The sequence below is a fragment of the Pan paniscus genome, chromosome 8 (assembly GCF_029289425.2).
Source record: "Pan paniscus chromosome 8, NHGRI_mPanPan1-v2.0_pri, whole genome shotgun sequence".
Taxonomy (NCBI): Eukaryota; Metazoa; Chordata; class Mammalia; order Primates; family Hominidae; genus Pan; species Pan paniscus.
Window position 1 is genome coordinate 112895246 of NC_073257.2, and position 21053 is coordinate 112916298.

Here is a 21053-nt window from a genome sequence, read left to right on the forward strand (position 1 = left end):
CCGTGCCTGGCCCAATACTCCTCCAGATTCTTTTCCTAGGCCCAGGCTTCCTAGTGTCCCCTGCCGGGCCCAGTCCCACGTGAACTCACCTAAGGACTGCTTCATCTTGGACAGTGTCACTGTCTTCAGCTCGCCACTGGGGGTCTTCATGGCTGCCTCCTCGGCCGTCCCCTCAGTTCCATTCTCCGAGGGCCCTTGCTTGGACCCCACCTTGGCTGCCTCCCCATCCAGAGGTCGTGGCAGAGGGGGTCTGGCCTTCCGAGGCTTGTGGTAGCGCCCACTGGCCATGCTGGGGGCAGGGGTAGGCACCGGGGATGGGGAGCGTCTACCTGGAGACTTGCCTTGACCCAGGCTGCTGCGGCTGCGGCTGCGGCTGCGGCTACGGCTGCGGCTGCGGCTCTGAGCCCGGCCCCGGATCTGGCTCTGCGGAGGGTGCTCTCGGCTCAGGGGTTCTGTCAGCAGCCAGTTAGGCCTCAGGGACCCGGGAGCCACGGGTGGTAGCTGGGGAGGGGGTGTGCAGGCAATTCGGAGGGGGGTGAAGGCATCTACTGGCACGTCTTGGAGAGGGGGGATCCCTTTATGGGGGTGGCGAGGGGCAGAGGCACTTGGGGAGACCTTGAAGGCCCCCAGCCGCTTCCTCAGCTCCCCATCATCTTCCTCCTCCGGGAAGCCGTTCACCGGCAGCAGGTAGAAGCCTCCGCGGCTGTCTGGGGAAGAGCGCCAAGGTCAGCTGCCCACTCCTCCCCTCCCAGCCTGGACCACCTCTCCAGGACCCAGGCCTTGCTTTGGTTTGTGTGGGGCCTGTGAGAGCCAGGCCCGAGTTTGTTCAGGCACCACTGCAGAGCGGCCCACCCACCCGGGAGGCAGACAAACATGTTCTATTAGAATCGCTTATTTATTTATTTATTTATTTGAGATGGAATCTCACTCTGTTGCCCAGGCGTGGTGGCGCGATTTTGGCTCACTGCAACCTCCACCTCCCAGGTTCAAGCGAGTCTCCTGCCTCAGCCTCCCGGAGTAGCTGGGATTACAGGCGTGCACCAACAAGCCCAGGTCATTTTTGTATTTTTAGTAGAGACGGGGTTTCGCCATGTTGGCCAGGTTGGTCTCTACTCCTGACCTCAAGCGATCCACCCGCCTCAGCCTCCCAAAGTGCTGGGATTACAGGCGTGAGCCACCGTGCCCGGCCTAGAATTGCATTTTAATGCTTCCTGCTGGAATCGTTACAGTTCTATTTTAATGTGTCTAAGAAAAAATACGACTAGCACACCAAACGTAATTTCTCAGAGGTTACTGCATAGAATGAGACTAGATTTTAAAAGTGAGTGGGTTTCAAACCAACTATTAAGTAATAGTACAGGTGGTGACCAGCAGATGTGATAAAATGGCTCTGGTGGACAAGAGCTTTCCTTCAGGGAACCACAATGTGCCTGGAAGCCACAACTGCCCCCAGTGGGGAAAGAAGTAGAAGGCCCATCCTCCTTTCCCTAATCTCCCCAGGGCTGTGCCCCTCCCTGGGCTCTGGGACTCTGACTGACCAGGCACGGGGGTGATAAGGTGACGCTTGGGTGGCGTGTCCTGCCGGGCTGGTCTCAAAGCAGGAGGCCGGACTGGTTGGAGAGATGAACAGGTCAGCGGAAAGGCACCCCGCAAGGCTCCAGGACGGAGGCAGCTCAAGGGGCTAGGCAATCTCTGCAGCCCTCTCCACCACGGGGTCCCATCCCCACCCCCAGCAGGGCTCAGGACCCAGAAGCCCCGCCCCCCACTGCTGACCTGCCCTGCTCTTGAGGGCCTCGAAAGCCTCCAGCTCCACAGGCATCACCATGCTGTCGAAGCGGCCCAGGTCTGTGGGGGCCACCACACTCCTGGGAGAGGGCGAGAGACAGCAGGGGTGGGAGGGGCAGGCAGGATTTCAGTTCCGGAGGTGCCAGGATGCCCTTCAGCCCTCGGGAGGTTGGAGGTGGTACCAGGGATCCCCTTCCTGCCCCCAAGCCCTCTCTGCAACCTCTTCCCACCTGATGTCCCGCAGCAGCAGCAGCTTCTCCGGCCTGTCGAGGATGGCCAACAGGGGCCTCACCAGGTCCTCTATGCCTCCCTCGTGCACATACTGCAGATAGAGGCAGCACAGGTCAGACAGCAGTGGGGACTTCCAGAGCTGAGTGAGGGGGACACCAAGGCATGCAGGTGTTTCTTCTACGCATGTAGGGACCTATCCAGCCCTGCATGCCTTGGGAAAGGTTCACTCCACCCCCAGCTGCCACAGGGTGGTCTGATCTTGGTGACGGGGTGGAAGCCTGCAGTAATAACAGACCTGCAATAAATGGCAACAGCATCGATAATAGCTTTGGGACAGACACTTTTCTAAGCCTTTTACATACCGTCTCTCAGCAACCACCCTGAGAAATGGCATTAATTATTCCCGTTTTACAGATGCGGAAACTGAGGCTCAGAGAGAAGGACTTCACTCAAAGCCACACAGATAAGGAAGTGTGAAGAGGGACTGGAACCCGGGAAGTCTAACTCTTGCCTGCTCTGGTGCCGGAAAAAGATGTGCAGGGAGTGAACTCTCCTCCCCACCCCCACATCCCAGGCAGAAGGAAGGAATTTGAGCCAAACTCTAGGCTGTGTGCCTGGCTGTCCCAGCATGTGTCTGCACACAGACCTACAAATTAGGCTTTGTTCGGGGCTAGAATAGGAGCCTTGGGGAAGGGCCTCTCCAATCAGTTCCCTTGGAGGGGGGCAGGGTGGAGCCCCTTCTGCCTGGCACTGCCCGGATGCCACCAGCCACACCCCACTGACTCTGAAGACCTGAACACTGGGAGCCATCCCATTTGGACAGCACACTGCCCCCTCGTGGCAAGAGGGAGACTGAGTCAGGGACACGCATGCATAGAACACTTTCTATGGGCACAGGCACAGAGACAGAGCATGCCCTGGTGGTCAGAGTGAGTCATTCATAAATATCTGGAAATAAATACAATACAAACGATGTGTGTGGCCCCAAACCACACACAGTTACAGCGACTCACACATACACATATCAATAATACATTCCCTTTTGTCTGGAGAGACACATGTGGTGCAGAACCAGCCTCATATGTGCACACGCTTTAAGTCCATGGACTTGGATTCGGTACCTACTAAGTGCCAGGCCCTGTACTGGGCAGCAGGGGCACAATGATCCTGTCTCAGATCTTCAGGAACTGGGTCTAGTGGGAGCGAGGGGAAGATGAGTCACATACCCCGGTGAACTACAAACCATGGGCAATGGGGCACAGGGAGTCTCAGAGGAAGGTGGGAAGATCCCAGTGGGCTTCATGGAGGTGGTGGTATTTTGACTGACTCTTAGAAGATAGACATAGGGAACAGCACAAAAGTTGGGAAGAAAGTGTTGCAAAGGTGGCGTGGAAAAATGAGTAGTTTAAACGTGGCCATGGGGTCCATGAAGAGCCTCCCTGCAGGGCTGCTGCACAGGTTGTGACTATATGAGTAGCGTCTCTGAGGTTGTGCAGGTTGTAACCTGTATAAACCTATGCGGCGGCCGTGGGAAAGTGGAGGTTGGTGGGTTAGGGAGTTGAATCTGGGAGGACCTCGAATGTGAGAGCCAAAGACAATGGGTCACCTCTGCCAAAGACAATGGGTCACCAGGTGGCTTGGGGAGTGTACAGCGATCAGACAGGGGTTTCTTTTCTTTCTTTCTTTTTTTTTTTTTGAGACGGATTTTCGCTCTTGTTCTCAGGTTGGAGTGCAATGGCACGATCTTGGCTCACTGCAACCTCCACCTCCAGGGTTCAAGCGATTCTCCTGCCTCAGCCTACCGAGTAGCTGGGATTACAGGCGCCCACCACCACGCCCAGCTATATATATATATTTTTTGTATTTTTAGTAGAGATGGGGTTTCACCATGTTGGACAGGCTGGTCTCGAACTCCTGACTACAGGTGATCCGCTCACCTCGGCCACCCAAAGTGCTGGGATTACAGGCGTGAGCCACTGCGCCTGGCCAACCAGACAGGGGTTTCTGATTCCTGGTCTGGCAGCTGTAGAGAGATGGCTCACATGGGGAGAGAAGGGAAGCCTGGGGTTCAGGGCTACATGCCCCAGTCACTAGGAGAACTTTACTCATCACTCCAGCCAGGGCTCCATCGCAGAGGGTCTGATCTCTTGGTGTGGGGGCCTTGGGTCAGGTTTGGGTGGTGGTTGAGCTCGGCAGGTGGTATGGGGGCACAGTGGGAGGTTTGGGCAGAGGAGAAGGGAGGGACGAGGGAAAAGGAGCCTCCAAAGAGACAGACCCAGAGCCCCACCTCGTGGCCAAAGCCTGCATTGCCGGCCCACTGGAGGCTGGTACACGCTGCCCTACTTAGCGCTGGGAGCTGAGGGTGACACTTTCTGAGTTTAGCCCAAAGCCCCTTAGCTTCCCCCAGCACACACCCCCATCTGCAGCTCTGCTGCAAACTGGGCCTTGGTAACAGGATGCATAAATGACCATGTCTCAGTCTCCAGGTGACAATGCATGGACACACACACACACACACACACGCTAGCCAGACACGTGCTTGCTCACATGCACACACACACACAATCATGCAGTCATATCAGTACAAACCAGGTACCCCGCAGACACGCCAGTGCACACACCACACAGACATACAACACAGCCCCACTTTGAGTAAGGGGAAGGGTGAGGGAATCCACAAACAATTTTTCAAGACCCCCCAGCTCGCCCTCACACACAGTGTGCAGACTCCTCACAAAGAGCCCAGTGTACACACACAGGCCTTCCTGAGACAGGGACAGGAGAGGACCTGCCAGTCCTGGAGTGAGTGAGCTGTGCCCCACAGCCTCCCCAACAGGTGGGCCCCAGAGACTCCTTCAAATCTGACTCTCTCTCCACCCTGGGGCGCTCTGGTTCTTTTTGAAGTGGAAGAGAACAGAGAACAACAGTTTAGGTGTTGGGGGAGGCAAAGGATTACTTACTTGGGCAACAGGGGAGAGGACCTGGCATGAAGCCAGGCTTACTGGCTGACCTAGGAGCAGAGGGTGGCATGCAGTGAAGGATGGAGGCTTGCAGAGGGCAGAGGCAGGTGACTGCAGGGACTCACTTTCCCCACTTGGCACCTGTCCGCTCCTTCTCTTCTCAGCTTAAATATCACCTCCTCTAGGAGGGCCTCCCAGCCCACACCATCTAATGTGTGTCTCCTGGGTTACCGTCTCATGTTCTTTTTCTTCACAGCTCTTCATGTGACTCATCACCATGGGCGTTTAGGTTCTAGTGATTTTCTAGCTCTTCTTCCTGTGAGCTGGCAGGTGTGTGTGTGTGTGTGTGTATGTGTGTGTGTGTGTGTCAGGAGTAACTTCTGATTTTACTGACCACTAGCCTCCTGGCATCAAGCCCAGACACTGGTCAGTGGACAGTGGCCTGAATGAATGATGGGCTGGGTGACTGAAAGACCGTGTGCCAGGGCTGCGGATGGGATGAAGGCTTACCCGGGAGCAGTGGCGGGTGACAGCCAGCACCTCGTCATCAGTCAGCAGCCTCTGGGCCAGGTCCTGAATGAGGGGCCGCCGGCTCTCCCAGGCCTGAACCTGCTCATCCACATTAGGCAGCTGGCTGGAGGGACTCCCAGACCTGGCAGACAGCAGGGCCCGGCCCCTCTCCCGGTCTGCAGGGCAGGAACCATCAGGGGAGGGGAGAGGGGCTTCCCTCAGCAGGGCTGGGCCCCAGAACTGGCCAGCTGAGAGCCCAGGTACCTGGGGCAGAATCCTAGCCTAGCCTATATGCTCCCCACCATGGTAGCCCACAGCAACCTGCCCACCAATGCAGCACAAACCCCAGCCCTCAGCCCCAACACGGACCCCTATACCAGTCTGTTTCTTAATGGGGTCTTAGCCCAGTGCCCCCAGGGCCCCCTGAACATGCACTGTCATAGTAGTCTGTTGCCCAGTGGAGGCCCAGCACAGGCTCCCTCGTCACCCCCAAATATATCTTTGGGAGTCCCAACACAAGCTCCTAAAATGCATCCCAATATCTGTCTGCCACCCTATCTTTCCTAGTCAGCTTAGTCCAATTCTTTTAGCTGCCCCCAATACGTACCATTCTAGCTGCCTGATCCCCCATGCTTGACCCTGACTGAGTTTAGTCCAGAGCCACTCAGCTGGCCCCCAGTATGCACCCTCATCTGCCGCTCTACTGTAAACTAGGCCTTGGTAAAGGGATGCATGAATTACCGCGTCTCAGTCTCCAGGTGACAAACTTCGGCACCGGGCCCACGCCCCCTGCTATGAAGAAGAAAGAGGCTCAGCTGCAGGCCTTGGCCCCCAGTCTGAAAATGGGGTTCAGGAGGGCTCAGGACAAGCTGGAATGGAGAATTCAGACTGGAAGTAGGTGGGATAGGGAGGCAAGAGGCCTGGCCCTGAGGGGCTTGAAGGCAATGCTCAGGCTATGGACTTCCTTCATAGGCAATGGGGAGTCAGGACGGTTTTGGATCAAAAGAGGGTGCAGTCTGAGCACTGCTTATGCAAATTCACTTGGAAGCAAATGTATGGAGGGAAGAACCTCAGGGACAGAGCTTGGAGAAGTACCTACCTTCAGGGGACAGAGGGAAAAAGAGGAGCCTTGGAAGGAGATAGAGAAGTGGCCAGAGAGGTGGGAGGAGAACCAGCAGAGGGCAGGGCCTTGGGAACTGTGGGAAGAGAGATGCACTGACGGAGAGGGGCCAGGCAGCCGTAATTGGAAGGGATTGTCTCTCCCATGGTACAATCACCTTGAGACCCCAGAACATCCCACCCCAGGGCAAAGCAGGGTCCAGCTCCTCATCCTCTGGTTGTTTTGTTGATCCGACATCCACCCCCCTCTTCTGAAAACAGCACCCTGATTTTCCCCTGGGGACCCACCCCACTCTGTTCTTAGCCCGTGTACTCCAGGGTGGGTACATGACCCAGGCTGGCCAACAAAAGCACTTTCTCTCCCACATCACAGCGATTTATTCTGCATGGCACAGGATCTCAGCTGGGCCAGGGAGAGCCTACCCTGGGACTTCAGCTGGAACTATTTAAGGAGAAGCACTTTCCCCTGGGGTTGCTATGCAATAGAGGTCATCTTACCCCCAGGTGGGCAAAGCCCCACAATAGCGAAGTCAACTCATGGGAGAGATGGAGGGGGACAGATGTCTGATGATGTTGCTCAGATGTTTAGACCCAGCTTAAATCAGCAGCTGAGCCAAGACGTGCTTTATTTTTCTTTTACTTTTTTTTTTCTTTAGAGACAGGGTCTTGCTATGTTGCCCAGGCTGGTCTTAAACTCCTGGGCTCAAGTGATCTTGCTGCTTCAGCTTCCAGAGTAGTTGGGATTGGCCAGGTGTGGTAGATCACGCTGTAATCCTAGCACTTTGGGAGACTAAGGCGGGTAGATAGCTTCAGTCCAGGAATTTGAGACTAGCCTGGGCAACAGGGTGAAACCCCCACCTCTACAAAAAGATGCAAAAAAATTAGCTGAGCATGGTGATGCACACGTGTCATGCCAGCACTTTGGGAGGCTGAGGTGGAAGGATCGCTTGAGCGCGGGAGGCGGAGGTCGCAGTGAGCTGAGATGGTGCCATTACACTCTAGCCTGGGCAACAAGAGCAAAACTCCATCTCAAAAAAAAAAAAGAAAGAAAGAAAAAGAAAGAAAGGAAAGAAAGGAAGGAAGGAAAGAAAAGAAAGAAAGAAAGAAAGAAAGAAAGAAAGAAAGAAAGAAAGAAAGAAAGAAAAGAAAGAAAGAAAAGAAAGAAAAGAAAGAAAGAAAAAGAAATAGGTATTATTACCCCCATTTTACTCATGAGGAAACTGAGGCTCTCAGGGGTTGAGTAGGGACTCAGCTTGTAAGAGGCGGTGTGGGATCTCAACTCAGAACTGCTGAATGCCGAAGCTAGTGGACTTCACCTTGCCTTCCTGTTTGATCAGCCCACTACTTACCTTTCTCTATGTCCAGGCGAGGGTAAGTTTTGGCCAGGCTCCCGCTGTCCAGTGTCCAGGCCTCTCTGCGCCCGTCTCGCGCTAGCCTCCCCTGCCGCCCTCCCTTGAAGAAGAGGTTCATCAGCGTCTTGGAGCGCTGCAGGGCACCCTTCTCCCCAGGGGACCCCGACTTCTCCTTCTTCCGCTGCTGCTTCTCCTCTGCAGACACGAGGGAGCAACGGGGGAGCTGGAGGGGTGGGCAGAAGGGAAGGACGAGGGGCAGGGGTGTGGGGAGGGACAGAGAGAAGGGAGAGGAGAGGGCAGACAGGATCTGCAGCTACGCCGGGGTGAGAGTGCGGTTCCTCTTCCGACTTTCTGACCCTTTTCCCCACCGCACAGCTGTGGCTATGTAAGGAATCTCCCTTGAGGCCCAGTTAGAGAAGGGCACACATGCGTGCGTGTGTTTGAGCAACTGTGTGTGTAAATAGGCCTGGGAACTCCAGGATCCAGGGGCTGGGGTTAGGGCTGGTTCGGGGAAGGGGGGCTGAGACTAACGGTGAATGTGGGGTCCAGGACTAATTTAAAGTGGAGCCCAAAGCAGGGTCTGAGCAGCCTGGAGCTTGGGTTGGGCAAGGGCTGCGTCAAGGCCTGGGGCAAAGGGAGGTTTGAGCCCGGGACAGGATGTGAGACAGGTTTTGGACCAGAGGCTGTGGAGGGAGCAGCCGCCACCCATCCCCCACGTACCCCACAAGGTCAGATAGCTCTGGGAGCGCGTGATGGGGGGCCGGGGTCGGCTGAGGGCCAGCAGCAAAGCCGTCTTGGGAGACTCAGAGAGCGCAGAGTCAAGGCGGCGGCCGGGATGGGGGCCGTCCGAGCGGATGGCGGTGTCCCTGAGGATGACTGTGGGCCGCACGCTGCACCAGGTCTCCACCCGGCCTCCCGCATCGGGCTCCGTCTGCATGGCTGTGTCCGCCCGCCCCCAGCCTGGGCCGCGGCTGCCGGGCTCCTCCTGCCCGAGGCAGATGTCCATGCGGTCCGACGGCAGGGAGCCCGAGCTATAGGGGGCGCTGGAGGCGCACGAAGAGACGCTGGAGCTGCTCTCAGAGGCCGGGGACAGCTGCTGCAGCACCCCGTTGCTCACTGCAGGGAGTAGAGAAGCCAGGGATCAGCGGGCTTGCTTCAGAGCCCTGCCCGGCTTGCAGACCACCCTTGGGCTTAGGGGTGGAGGAGGCAAGGTCAGGCAGCAGCCAGGGTTAGAACCGCAGTGGTGAGGAACCCGCTGCTCCGAAATGCTGCCACTGACCTAAGGCATGTCACTTCTCAAATCACCCACTGGGACTCCAGACCCTAGGAGGGCCTGCATTTTATCCGCAGATTCTCAGAGGGGAGCCCAGAAATAGCTCTGGACTGTGTGAAGGGTCTTGGTTCCTGTGCTTTTCTGCTTCCCCTTCTGCTTCTGCTTCTGCCTCCTCCTCCTCCTCCTCCTCCTCTTCTTCTTCTTCTTCCTCCTCTTCTTCTTTCTTCTTCTTCTTTTTTTTTCTTTGAGACAGTCTCATTCTATGGCCCTGACTGGAGTGCAGTGATGTGATCTCGGTTCACTGCAACCTCTACTTCCTGAGTTCAAGCGATTCTTGTGCCTCAGCTTCCCAAGTAGCTGGTATTACAGGTGCCCACCACCACACCCAGCTAATTTTTGTATTTTTAGTAGAGACGGGGTTTCATCATGTTGGCCAGGCTGGTCTCGAGCACCTGACCTCAGGTGATCCACCCACCTCAGACTCCCAAAGTTTTGGGATTATAGGCATAAGCCACCGCGCCAGGCTTTTTTTTTTTTTTTTTTTTTTTTTTTTTTTTTTTTTGAGACAGGCTCTCACTGTGTCACCCAGGCTGGAGTGCAGTGGCACAATCACAGCTCCACAGCTCACCACAGCCTCAAACTCCTGGGCTCAGGCAATCTTCCCACCTCAGCCTCCCAAGTAGCACAGACCACAGGCCCTCACCACCACTCCAGTTAATTTTTAAATTATTATTATTATTATTATTATTTTGAGATGGAGTTTCACTCTTATTGCCCAGGCTGGAGTGCAATGGCATGATCTCTGCTCACTGCAACTTCTGCCTCCTGGGTTCAAGCAATTCTCCTGCCTCAGGCTCCCGAGTAGCTGGGATTACAGGCATGGGCCACCATGCCCGGCTACTTTGTATTTTTAGTAAAGACTGGGTTTCTCCATGTTGGTCAGGCTGGTCTCGAACTCCCAACCTCAGGTGATCCGCCCACCTCAGCCTCCCAAAGTGCTGGGATTATAGGCGTGAGCCATCGCGGCCGGCTTAAATTATTATTTGTAGAGACGAGGTCTACCTATATGGCCAAGACTGGTCTTGAACTCCTGTACTCAAGCGATCTTCCCACCTCAGCCTCCCAAAATGCTGGGATTACAGGTGTAAGCCACCAAGCCTGGCCCTTTTCTTCTTCAGAGATCCGGGCCCCACCCTAAGGCCTCAGCCCTTTCCCTCCAACCTTGGAGATCTGAGCCACTTACGTCGGTCCAGCCAGCAGTACTCAGAAACCATCTCCTTGTAGGCAGGATACCGGCCGGTCTCCTGGGGAGGGGATGGTGGGCATAGGAGGGAAGGGGGAGCAGTGAGGAGGGAGAGTGAGAATGGGGTGGGGGTGACAGGATGGGAGTAAACTTTCAACTTCATTTCTGTCCTCCAAATTCATCATGCTCTGGCCGCACAGGCCACTTTCTTTCTGAACGTGCCAAGTTCCTTTTTGCACCTGCTGTTCACTCTGCCTGGAGGCCGCCCTGACCCCGAGATACAGGGGCCTTCCTGAATTACTCCATTCCATCTCTCTGTTAATTTCCTTAGAGCATTTGTCACTATCTGCAAGCATCTAGTTTATTGGTCTGTCTCCCTCCAGTAGCAGAGAACTTATCTGTCCTGTTCACTGTTGCAGCCCCAGTACCTGGCACAGTGGCCGGCACATAGTGGGTGCTCAAAAATATTGTTGAATGAATGAGGGGCAGAGTGGGAGTGAGGAAAGATGTTTGGGATAATCTGAGAGGAAGGAAAAGGAAAAATGGGATGGGGGAGAGGTAGAAATTGGCGGGGGAAGGCGGCAGAGGAGGCACCCAGTGAAGCCTTCACCCCAAGTGAAGGCTTAGGGAAGCAGAAGGGTAGAGCAGGGGCCAGGGCTGGGCACCAGGGGAGAGTGAGGTGGCATCCTCCAGGAGCCGGAATGAGAAGACCTGATCCTCAGACAAGTGTGAGACCCACATGAATAATGAATCCAGCCACCTCCCGTGAAATCTAACCTCTGGCCCCAGCCCAGCCCTCCTAGCTGTATGCCCTGGGGATGCCCATCACCCAGGTCCTGTCCAAACCACAGCCACCACCCCTCCCTTCTGGGCAAGACATTTGTTCCTTTCAACCCTAGGCCTCCACCCTTCATAAGAAGGGGGCACCACTCTAGTACTGTGGGGAGCAGGACTGGAACCAAGCCCAGCCACTGACCAGCTGAGTAAGTGACCTGTTCGTGAGTTGCTGTGCCTCTCTAAACCTGTTTCTTCTTCTTCAAAACAGGGATGAGAACAATGCCTGTCTACCTTCTAGTGGCTGTGGGAACGTCATAAATTGCAGAGCATTATTAAGAACTAGGGTGGTCTGGGAAGCCCCTACTCTAGCCTCACCTCTCCCTACCCCCACTGTTCTGCCCACCTTGATGGTCAGCATGATGTGCGTTTGGCCCTTCAGCACCTCCACGGCCTGGCTGTGGCTGATGTCGTCAAACCTGACACCGTTGGCTGCCAGGACCTGGTCCCCCACCTTGATGCCATTCTCCTCAGCCAGCCCACCATGGTCCACTCTGAGGCCAGACAGGCATCAGTCTGATAGGCCCCTGGCCTGCCCTCCGTCACCCCACTCCAGACCCCCTTCTCTTGGACACAAGACTGCACCAGTCAAGGTCCTTGACCCTCCTACTGGGGCCTCCCGCCCCCTCCCAGGCCCTCACTGAGACAGGTGGTTGGCCAGGCCTCACTTGCTGACCATCCCCACATCCCAGCCTAGGCCCCACTCCAGACCCCATTCTCAGTTCTACCCAAAGACACTTCCTGCCTCAGCCCTCACTTGGACACATAGATGCCCAGGCCAAACTCCTTGCCCCCACGGATGTTGAAGCCCAGGCAGAAGTCGTCGGAGGTTGTGTATAGGTGGACGATGCGCCGGACACCATCTTCTGAGCTGGTGTCGGAGGGTGTTGAACCACACTTCTCCACTACCAGGCGCCGATTCACCACATCCACCCTGGACAACAGCAGGGGGCCCTCAGGTGGGGTCCTCCATCCACTGCCACCCACCACCCTCCCAGCAGTTCTGACAACTGCAGGGAGAGTGGGGGTTGCCTTTGGGGGCTCCCCAGGCCTGAGACCTGCAGTGGGGCATAGGTTCATTAGCTGGGAAACCAGCCTAATTGCCTCTTTTTATTGAGCAGCTGCAATGTGCCAGGACCATTCCTTTTTTTTTTTTTCTGAGACAGGGTCTTGCTCTGTCCACCCACGCTGGAGTGCAGTGGTGTGATCATGGCTCACTGCAGCCTCAACCTCCTGGGCTCAAGCAGTCCTTCCACCTCAGCCTCTTGAATGGCTGGGACTACAGGTACATGCCCACCATGCCCAGTTTTTTTGTTTTTGTTTTGTTTTGTTTTTTGAGATGGAGTTTCACTCCTGCTGCCCAGGCTAGAGTGCAATGGTATGATCTCGGCTCACTGCAACTTCCGCCTCCCAGGTTCAAGTGATTCTCCTGCCTCAGCCTCTCGAGTAGCTGGGATTACAGGCATGCTCCACCACGCTCGGTTAATTTTTTATTTTTAGTAGAGACGGGGTTTCTCCATGTTGGTCAGGCTGGTCTTGAACTCCCAACCTCAGGTGATCCACCTGCCTCAGCCTCCCAAAGTGCTGGGATTACAGACTTGAGCCACCGTGCCCGGCTTTTTTTTTTTTTTTTTTTTTTTGAGAAGGGGTCTCACTATGTTGCCCAGGCTAGGCCCCATTTCTAATCCTTACAGCACCCCTGTAGAGAGGTGGTGTTTTGCCTCTGGGTTTCACAGCAGGAGCAGCGGCAATGTGGCAGCAGAACCACTGGGATCTGGGAGAGCAGAGCTATTGGAGGAGGGCAGGGGAAAGATGCAGCCTCTCCTTATTTTGAGGTCAGGCCTTTGGATCCCCTGCGTTTCCTGAGCCAGCGAGCAGGAGGAGCAGAAGCCTCTCCTGCCAGTGGGTTTTGGGTGTTGGTAGGGTTGGGGTGGGCTGGGGCAAGGCCAGGGCTAGGATGAGGGAGTTGCTGCTCACCACGTGGTCTTCTCCTTGGAGAACTTGATGCCCGGCACACGGCCCATGCGCCGAACCATCATGTGCAGGCGGCTGCTGCTGGTCAGCACCTTTACGGCGCTACCCATGGTGGTGCTTTCCAGGCTCAGCCCATTCACCTCCGTGATCTTGTCCCCCACGCACAGGCCAGCCCGCTCTGCACCACAGGATGGGAGTGGCTGGCATGGGTCCCCAGGGTGGGGCTGAGCCTTCCCCATCAGATGGAGCTCCCTGGGGTCAAACTGAGCTTCTCAATCAGAGTGAGGATTGTCAGAGCAGGGGCTGAGTGTTCCCAGTGCCTAGGGATCTGTCCCTTAAACCATTCTGACTTGAGGGTTGGCCCCGTCTCCCCATCAATCAGGCCCTCCAGAGCTGGGGACTCTTCCGTCTGTCCCTGACAGCAGCATCCCCTGCCATTCACTGAGATTGGAGTCACATCCTAAACGTGGACTTCAGCCTGGGGGTTCCGCTTACCTGCACTGCTGCCTTCCTCCACTTTGCTGACGAAGATGCCCAGGCCATGCTCTGAGCCCCCGCGCACGCTGAAGCCCAGCCTCCCTGCTGGACTCTTCTCCACCCGGACTGAATGGATGATGTCACTTTCATCACTGTTGGCTGTGAGGACAGGGATTTAGGGATGCCCCCATGTTCATTGTGGGCACAGAGGGCCCCTGGGTTCCCCAACTTGGGGCCTGCAAAGGCTAGGTTGCTGGGCACAGTCACACAGGCACGTAGGGGCCTAAATGCAGTGGGGCAGGTCAGCCCATTTCTAAGGCCCCTCTGGGTGATTTTTATGTTATTTTTTAAAGAAACAGGGTCTTGCTCTGTCATCCAGGCTGGAGTGCAGTGGTATGATCATGGCTCACTGCAGCCACAAACTCCTGGGCTCAAGTAACCCTCCTGCCTCAGCCTTCCAAGTAGCTAGGACTACAGGCACACACCACTGTGCCTGGATTAATTTTAAATTTTTTGTAGAGGCAGGGTCTCACTTTGTTGCCCAGACTGGCCTCAAATCCCTGGCCTCAAGCAATTCTCCCACCTTGGCCTTCCAAAGTGTTGGGGTTACAGGTATGAGCCACATATCCTGCCCGCTCTGAGTGATTTTGAGACCATGGGCCAGGAAGGTGTGAAAGAAGGTGAGATCAGCGGGACAGGACTCTATGCTAAAGACACCATTCTCTAGCCAGGTGTAGTGGTGTATGCCTGTGCTCCCAGCTACACGGAAGGCTGAGGCAGGAGCCCAGGAGGTCGAGGCTGCAGTGACCTGTGTTCACACCACTGCACTCCAGCCTGGGTGACAGAGTGAGACCCCTGTCTCAAAAAAAAAAAAAAAAAAAAAGAAAGAAAGAAAAAGAAAAAAAAAGATACTGTTCTCCTTCCTTCCTAATATGTGCGCGCGCGTGTGTGTGTGTATCAGTGCTTTCTGAGCTTCACATGCCCATGGGCCTGGGGTAAGCCAAATTAATAAACAATTCTGATACTCCCAGGGTCAGATGGACAGACAAGAAGGTTCAGGATTCTGTTCTATGGGGGATGGTTGAGGGTGTCTGGCTTCATCAGCTTGCAGCATAAATTAGTATATTAGCTCTATCTTCAAATGCTTGTAGAGCTACCCTGTGGAAGGCATTAGATGTTTTCATCTGTGTAAACAGAACCTGCCTGCAGTACTCTTGCTCACACAATGGAATTAGACAGAGGCAGATTTTGTAAGGAAAAACTTTCTAAAACATTCAGCTGTTGGAAATAGAATGGGTTTTCTTTCTTTTTTTTTCCCCGAGACAAAGTCTTGCTCTGTCGCCGAGGCTAGAGTGCAGTGATGCAATCTCGGTTCACTGCAACCTCGGCCTCCCAGGTTTAAGTGATTCTCCTGCCTCAGCCTCCCAAGTAGCTGGGATTACAGGCGTGTGCCACCACACCCGGCTAATTTTTGTATTTTTAGTAGAGATGGGGTTTCACCATATTGGCCAGGCTGGTCTTGAACTCCTGACCTCGTGATCCACCTGCCTTGGCCTCCCAAAGCATTGGGATTACAGGAGTGAGCCACCACCCCAGCCTTGAAATGGAAGGGATTTTATTTATTTATTTATTTATTTATCTGAGACAGAGTCTCGCTCTGTCGCCCAGGCTGGACTGCAGTGGTGCGATCTCCGCTCACTGCAAGCTCCACCTCCCAGGTTCACGCCCTTCTCCTGCCTCAGCCTCCCGAGTAGCTGGGACTACAGGCGCCCACCACCACGCCCGGCTAATTTTTTGTATTTTTAGTAGAGACGGGGTTTCACTGTGTTGGCCAGGATTGTTTTGATCTCCTGACCTCGTGATCCGCCCGCCTCGGCCTCCTAAAGTGCTGGGATTACAGGCGTGAGCCACCACACCCGGCCAATGGGAGAGATTTTCTAAGACAGATAGTAAGCTTCCCATCTTCGGAGGCGTGCAAGCTGGGACCCAGCAAATCTCTGTCTGGGATGTTATGGAATCCCTGAGGGTCCTCCCATCTGTTAGACTCTGTGATTCTGGAAGTCAGAGTTCTAGGAACTACCTGGCTACACAGGGAAAGAAACCCCAGACCACACCACACTGCAATATGTCTGTGCCCAAGGCGGCCCTCTCCATCACGCTGGGGAAAGTAGGCGGGGAAGAGGGTTCCTAAAGGTTGAACCTGTCGGGGAAGAATTTTTTTTTTTTTGAGACGGAATCTCACTTCTTCTCCCAGGCTGGAGTGCAATGGCTCAATCTTGGCTCACTGCAACCTCCACCTCCTGGGTTCAAGCGATTCTCCTGCCTCAGCCTCCCTAGTAGCTGGGATTACTGGCATGTGCCACCATGCCGGGCAAATTTTTGTACTTTTAGTAGAGACAGGGTTTCACCATGTTGGCCAGGCTGGTCTCGAACTCCTAAACTCAAGTGATCCACCTGCCTCGGCCTCCCAAAATGCTGGGATTACAGGCGTGAGCCACCTTGCCCAGGCCAGGTAAGGTTTCTGTAAGGACTCTGATGGGTGGGATTTTGATGGGTCGGGGGTAAGGGGGGGAACTGATGAGGGGGAAAGAGCCAGGGAGGCTCAGCTGTGGGCCCTTGAGGAGGCCTTCCAGTTACAGAAAAGCAAGAAGGCTGGAGGGATAAGTTGGGTCCCAGGTGAGAAGCTGAGATTTCTTCATAGGTAAGGGTTACTCTAGAGGTGTTTGACAGGGAGAAATCACACACACACACACACACACACACACACTTCAATTTGATCTAAGAGAAGTCAGGTTACAGGGCATGGCCAGGGCAGCTCAGAAAGAAATCCCCGAGGGCAGCCTGGGGGGAGGGGTGGTGCAGGACAGATGTGGGGGGCCAGGGCTTTCCCAGCTGATTAGATTACACAGATCTCAGGACACTTTCAGCCTTAGCCAAGGAGCCTTTTACTCCCTTGCTACCAACCCTCTCTCCTCAGGGCCTCACTGGGGCCTCCCTAGGGCCCTAGGTCAGGGAATGTGAAATCTGAGGTTTTCCAGGAGCCTGAGCCCTGTAAGGATGGAATCTTCTCTACCTCCACTGCCCCAGCCTCTCCCCCAGGTGCTCCACTGCAGCCCCGGCACTATCCTTGCTTCCACTCTTGCCCCCTTTAGCTATTCTCTATACAGTACCCAGAGTCAGCTTTTACGTTAGCTCATGTCTTTTCCCTGATTAAAAACTTCAACACCTGTTCCTGCTTCTAGAACTCCAGTCTCCTCACCATGCCCTATAAGGCCCTGCCTGGGCTTTCCTCTGCCCACCCCTCCGCCCTCCCCTCCACCCTCCCCTCCCTCACTGAGCTCTGGCCACACTGATCTTCCTGTTCCTCGTGGAGGCCAAGCCCTTCCAGTGTTCCCTCTGCCTGCAGTGCTCCTGCCCAGGCCTTTAGAAGGTCAGCTCCTCTTCCTCATTCCCCTCCTGGCTCAGACACCACTTTCTTGGAGAAGGCTTCCTGGAGTGTCCTCCCTTCCTCCCAGTGAGTACCTTTTGTAGGGCTTCTCAAAGCGTAATCCTGGATCAGCAGCGTCAGTGTCATCTGAGAACTTGCTAAAAACGGGAATTCCTTCGCTTTACCACAGACCCACTGGACCAGAAGCTCTGGGACTGAGCCCTGCAATCTATTCCTGAATGAGCCTTCCCGGCAATTCTGAGGCATCTGAGGTTTGAGAAGCACCATTCTATCATATCATCAGATGATCACCTTCTGACTCTTCCCATCCTTTGTTGTCGTTCGCTTATTTGTGATTTATCTGTCTCTTTTCACTAGACCATAAGTTCAATCATGGTAGGGACTTCGTAATACTCTTCTAGTATATCTCCAATATGTTGGACAGTGCTTGGTATTTGATAAGTATTTTTTTTGAATAAGTAAAAGAATAAATGGATGGATGGATGGTCAAACTAGGAGAGTGAGGAGAAATGCATTAAGGGTAATGCTTTCCTGGATTAAAGGTAATGCATTTTCTCTGGGACCAGTTGAATTTAAGGAGCTGGTGGGATCTCATGGGGCTGATGTAGGTGGCAATGTCACCGTTTATTCCTTATCAGTTACTTTACTCCCCGGGAGTGATCTAAATAATAACATGGGGCAGGGTTCCAGGCTGCGGTGACTTGGGAGATACCTGTTCTCAGGCAGAGGGGAGAATTCTGAGCTCAGAGGGTCCCAGCCCAGTCAGAGGAGAAGCCAAGTGGTCAGAGCAACTCCTCAGTCCCTCACTGCTAGGAGATGCTGCTTCCTTGGCTGCACAGTGGCGCTAGCATGAGGCAGAGGGAGAAAGCAATCATGAAACCCCTGGAAGAGGATCTTTAGAGGGACGGTATAGGCCAGGCATGGTGGCTCATGCCTATAATCCCAGCACTTTGGGAGGCTGAGGCCGGAAGATCACTTGAGCCTAGGAGTTCAAGACCAGCCTGGGCAACATGGTGAAACTCTGTCTCTACAAAAAATAAAATAAAATAAAATTAGCCGGGCTTGGTGTTGCATGCCTATAGTTCTGGCTACTCAGGAGGCTGAGGCTGGAGGATCACTTGAGCCCAGAAGTTTGAGGCTGCAGTGAGCTATGATCACACCACTGCACTTCAGCTTGGGTGAGCGACAGAGCAAGACCCTTTCCCTCTTAAAAAAAAAAAAAAAGACGTTATAAACAGCGCTTGCATCATACATGGGCAAAGGGAAGGGGAGAGAGAGAGAAAGAGAGAGAAACAGAAAGAGTGTATCAGAGGGAGTATAGCATAGTTCTTTTAATAGAATGGGACTAATAAAGACAGTTATGCGGTGCCTGCTTCCCTTTTCCCCAATGTCTCCTAACTCCTCTGGGGACTTCTGCTCCCTCACCAGAATGACCGTGGTGACCCTCAGCAGTGCCCTGTGCTCACCAGAGGGTGAAGCATAGACTGGTGTATGACAGGGGTGAGCGTGCCAGGGCACTGGTGGAGGAAAGCCTGCTCCCTGAGCAACATGCCCCCCCCTGCTCCAGTGGCCTAGGGAGGGGAAGAGAGATGCCCTGCTGGGTCAGAGGGGGAGGAGCAGGGCCTGAACAGTCCAGTCTGGGATCCAGCCAGGGGAGCTCTGCTGGCTAAGAAAGAGGAGAGGAGCTGGAGATATTTATCTGGTCCTGCTCACAGAAAGCTCAGACTCAGGGGGCCTGGCTCCGCACCTGGCATTCTAGGTCCTGTCTTGCTCATCAGCTGTTAGTCACCTCACATCTGTCACTACAGCCAGGCTGGCTCCTAAGTGCCCACCTACCATGCTCCATGCTTTTCACTTCCAGCCTTTGTTGGTGACAGCTCACCCCTGCCACCAGCTGTTCTTATTGCTCTGTCCTGCTACACTGTAGATTTCTGGAAGGTAAAGAGGGAGCCTGATTTCTCTCTAGGTCCCTTGTAACACCTCCCCAGGGCTGGTATAGAATTGGTGCTCCATGAAGCGGCATTAAGCAACTACATAAGCTTAGGTCTCCCCTTCCCTGATGGAGCTCCCTCTCCACCCTCAACCCTCCTCTTCTGAACATTTGCTGTGCTGCCTTCATTCCCCTCCTTCAGCACGGAAGCCCTGAATTCTGTCTACCCGCTTGGGCACTGACTCCTCGCAGCCCAGCACAGAGCTTGTCACACAATGGACTGGTTGATGGAGGATGTCCTTCTTTATCCTGCCCCATCCCCCAGAAGTACACACAATGGATCTGGAGAAGGGCAGAGCCCATGGGAGAGAGGCCAGTTCAATCCCCTGCCTTGTCCACCAGGGGCTAGCATACCACACGCATGCCTGTCCCTGCTGCCATGGCCTTCTCTCCCTCCTCTGACCCTTCTACGACCCTGGACCCCTGCAGGATTGGCCTGGAGGAGAGGCCAAGGGCAGGTGAGGAAGAGTGTATGGGTTCCCAGGCGGCCTGCCACCTCCCTGTGACTCCCATCTCTTGAATTCCCCCAATCATACTGGCTCTGCCTCCTCCTGCTGAGTTCCCACTGTCCCCTACCCCCACCCTCCCCAACCCAGGCCAGTGGCTGGGTCCCACCCCTACCTTCGATGGGGGAGTTGATGAGGATGACGCGTCCCATGGGCGATGAGGCTCGGATTCCGCGGGGGGGCCCGTTCAGCAGCCGTTGCTGCTTCCTTAGCAGGTATCGCGTTGCGGTGGAGCCTGAGTCGCTGCCTAGGTGGCCTCGGGAGGAGAGGGAGCTCAGAGAGCCGGAGCTCAGGTCTCCTAGGCCCAGTGGGTCGAAGCCCACTGCGAAACCCTGCGCCATGGCGGCTGGGCTAGGGCGGCACCCTACAGGTCCAGAAGGAATCTGCTAGCTCTGGAGAGGCCAGCCCTGCGTACTTCGAGTTCCATGAGCCTCTGTGCGGGGCTGGGGTCTCAGTAACGTGAAGGCCCTCGCTTGCGATGCCTCTCAGAAGTGTGAGCTCCAGGCCTGGGCAGGGAGAGCAGGGATGAGGGAGGGGTGTAAATGTTTCCCCTGCTGCCCCCTAAAACTTCCACCCCTCCCCCTGGTTTAAGCATCCTGCCCTCCCATGCCTTAGGCCCCCCTCCTGTCTCACCCTAGGCCAGAGAACTGCCCCGTCCAGGCACCATCTTGGACTCTCGCTGACTTTATACAAGGCAGGTGGGAACCTTTCACCCCTCATTCCTGCTCGGGGCTGAGTCATCTACTCCCGTCCCCAGTCCTCAGTAGAGGTTGAGAGTGGAGTTGGGATTACTGCGGGCCCTGGGGCTTAGAGAGGTGTGAGACAAAAGAGAAGTCAGGACAGCTCATGGCATCACCTCTCTCATGCATATGCGGGCATGGAGGTGGCCCGGGGTAGGGAGGGGGCTGCGTGGGGCGGGCTGGGCCTCGAGGATAGGGCTTCAGGACCTTAGACAGCTGAGGCCCAGGAAGACCCCCAGACACCCGCGGGCTCCAGGCTGCGGCTCCGGGTCTAAAGAGGCTGCATGAACCTCTCCCAAGCTTTGGGGAGGATCTGCCGGAGAGGGGTCCCACGACATCCCGCGCAAAACCCAGGGCCAGTTCCCTCAGAGAAGCTCTGGGTCCTAGAATGAAGCACCCCAACATCAACTCGGCCCTCCAGGCCCCCCACCCCTTTGTGCCTGGGCCGCCTCACCTGGTCGCTGGTGTGGCGCCGCCAGCCTCGTCAAACCACCCGCAGGCGAGAGCTACTGCTGCAGCCGGCAAACCCCACCCACGCTGCGCGGAGGCTGCGGGAATTGGGCTGGCCTGCACCGCCCCGGGCTCCCATTGGCTGGTAGGGCCGCCAGTCA

At 55.2% G+C, this 21053-nt stretch overlaps 1 protein-coding gene across 17 annotated transcripts in view; it reads right to left on the reverse strand.

Annotated features, from left to right (window-relative positions):
* The window catches only part of PDZD7 (PDZ domain containing 7), a 23602-nt gene extending 2557 nt beyond the window's left edge, over window positions 1–21045 (reverse strand). Inside the window, exons 1-16 of one of the 17 annotated variants that reach the window (XM_034931306.3) lie at window positions 20897–21034; window positions 20336–20508; window positions 19818–20208; window positions 13777–13917; window positions 13285–13459; window positions 12065–12241; window positions 11654–11801; window positions 10474–10534; window positions 8678–9073; window positions 7955–8152; window positions 6228–6278; window positions 5487–5662; window positions 2016–2107; window positions 1774–1865; window positions 1539–1610; window positions 90–707 (exon numbers count right to left, since the gene is read on the reverse strand). In XM_034931306.3, the coding sequence (XP_034787197.2) occupies window positions 90–707; window positions 1539–1610; window positions 1774–1865; window positions 2016–2107; window positions 5487–5662; window positions 6228–6278; window positions 7955–8152; window positions 8678–9073; window positions 10474–10534; window positions 11654–11801; window positions 12065–12241; window positions 13285–13459; window positions 13777–13917; window positions 19818–20043 (2623 nt within the window). In that variant the 5' untranslated portion in view covers window positions 20044–20208; window positions 20336–20508; window positions 20897–21034. Of the gene's footprint in view, window positions 1–89; window positions 708–1538; window positions 1611–1773; window positions 1866–2014; window positions 2108–5486; window positions 5663–6227; window positions 6279–6585; window positions 6683–7189; window positions 7634–7954; window positions 8153–8677; window positions 9074–10473; window positions 10535–11653; window positions 11802–12064; window positions 12242–13284; window positions 13460–13776; window positions 13918–19817; window positions 20209–20335; window positions 20509–20896 lie in introns of those variants that run through there. The other 16 variants (XM_034931307.3, XM_008950815.6, XM_057298978.2 and 13 more) reach the window with 16 other exon arrangements.
* Window positions 21046–21053: the final 8 nt, after the last annotated feature.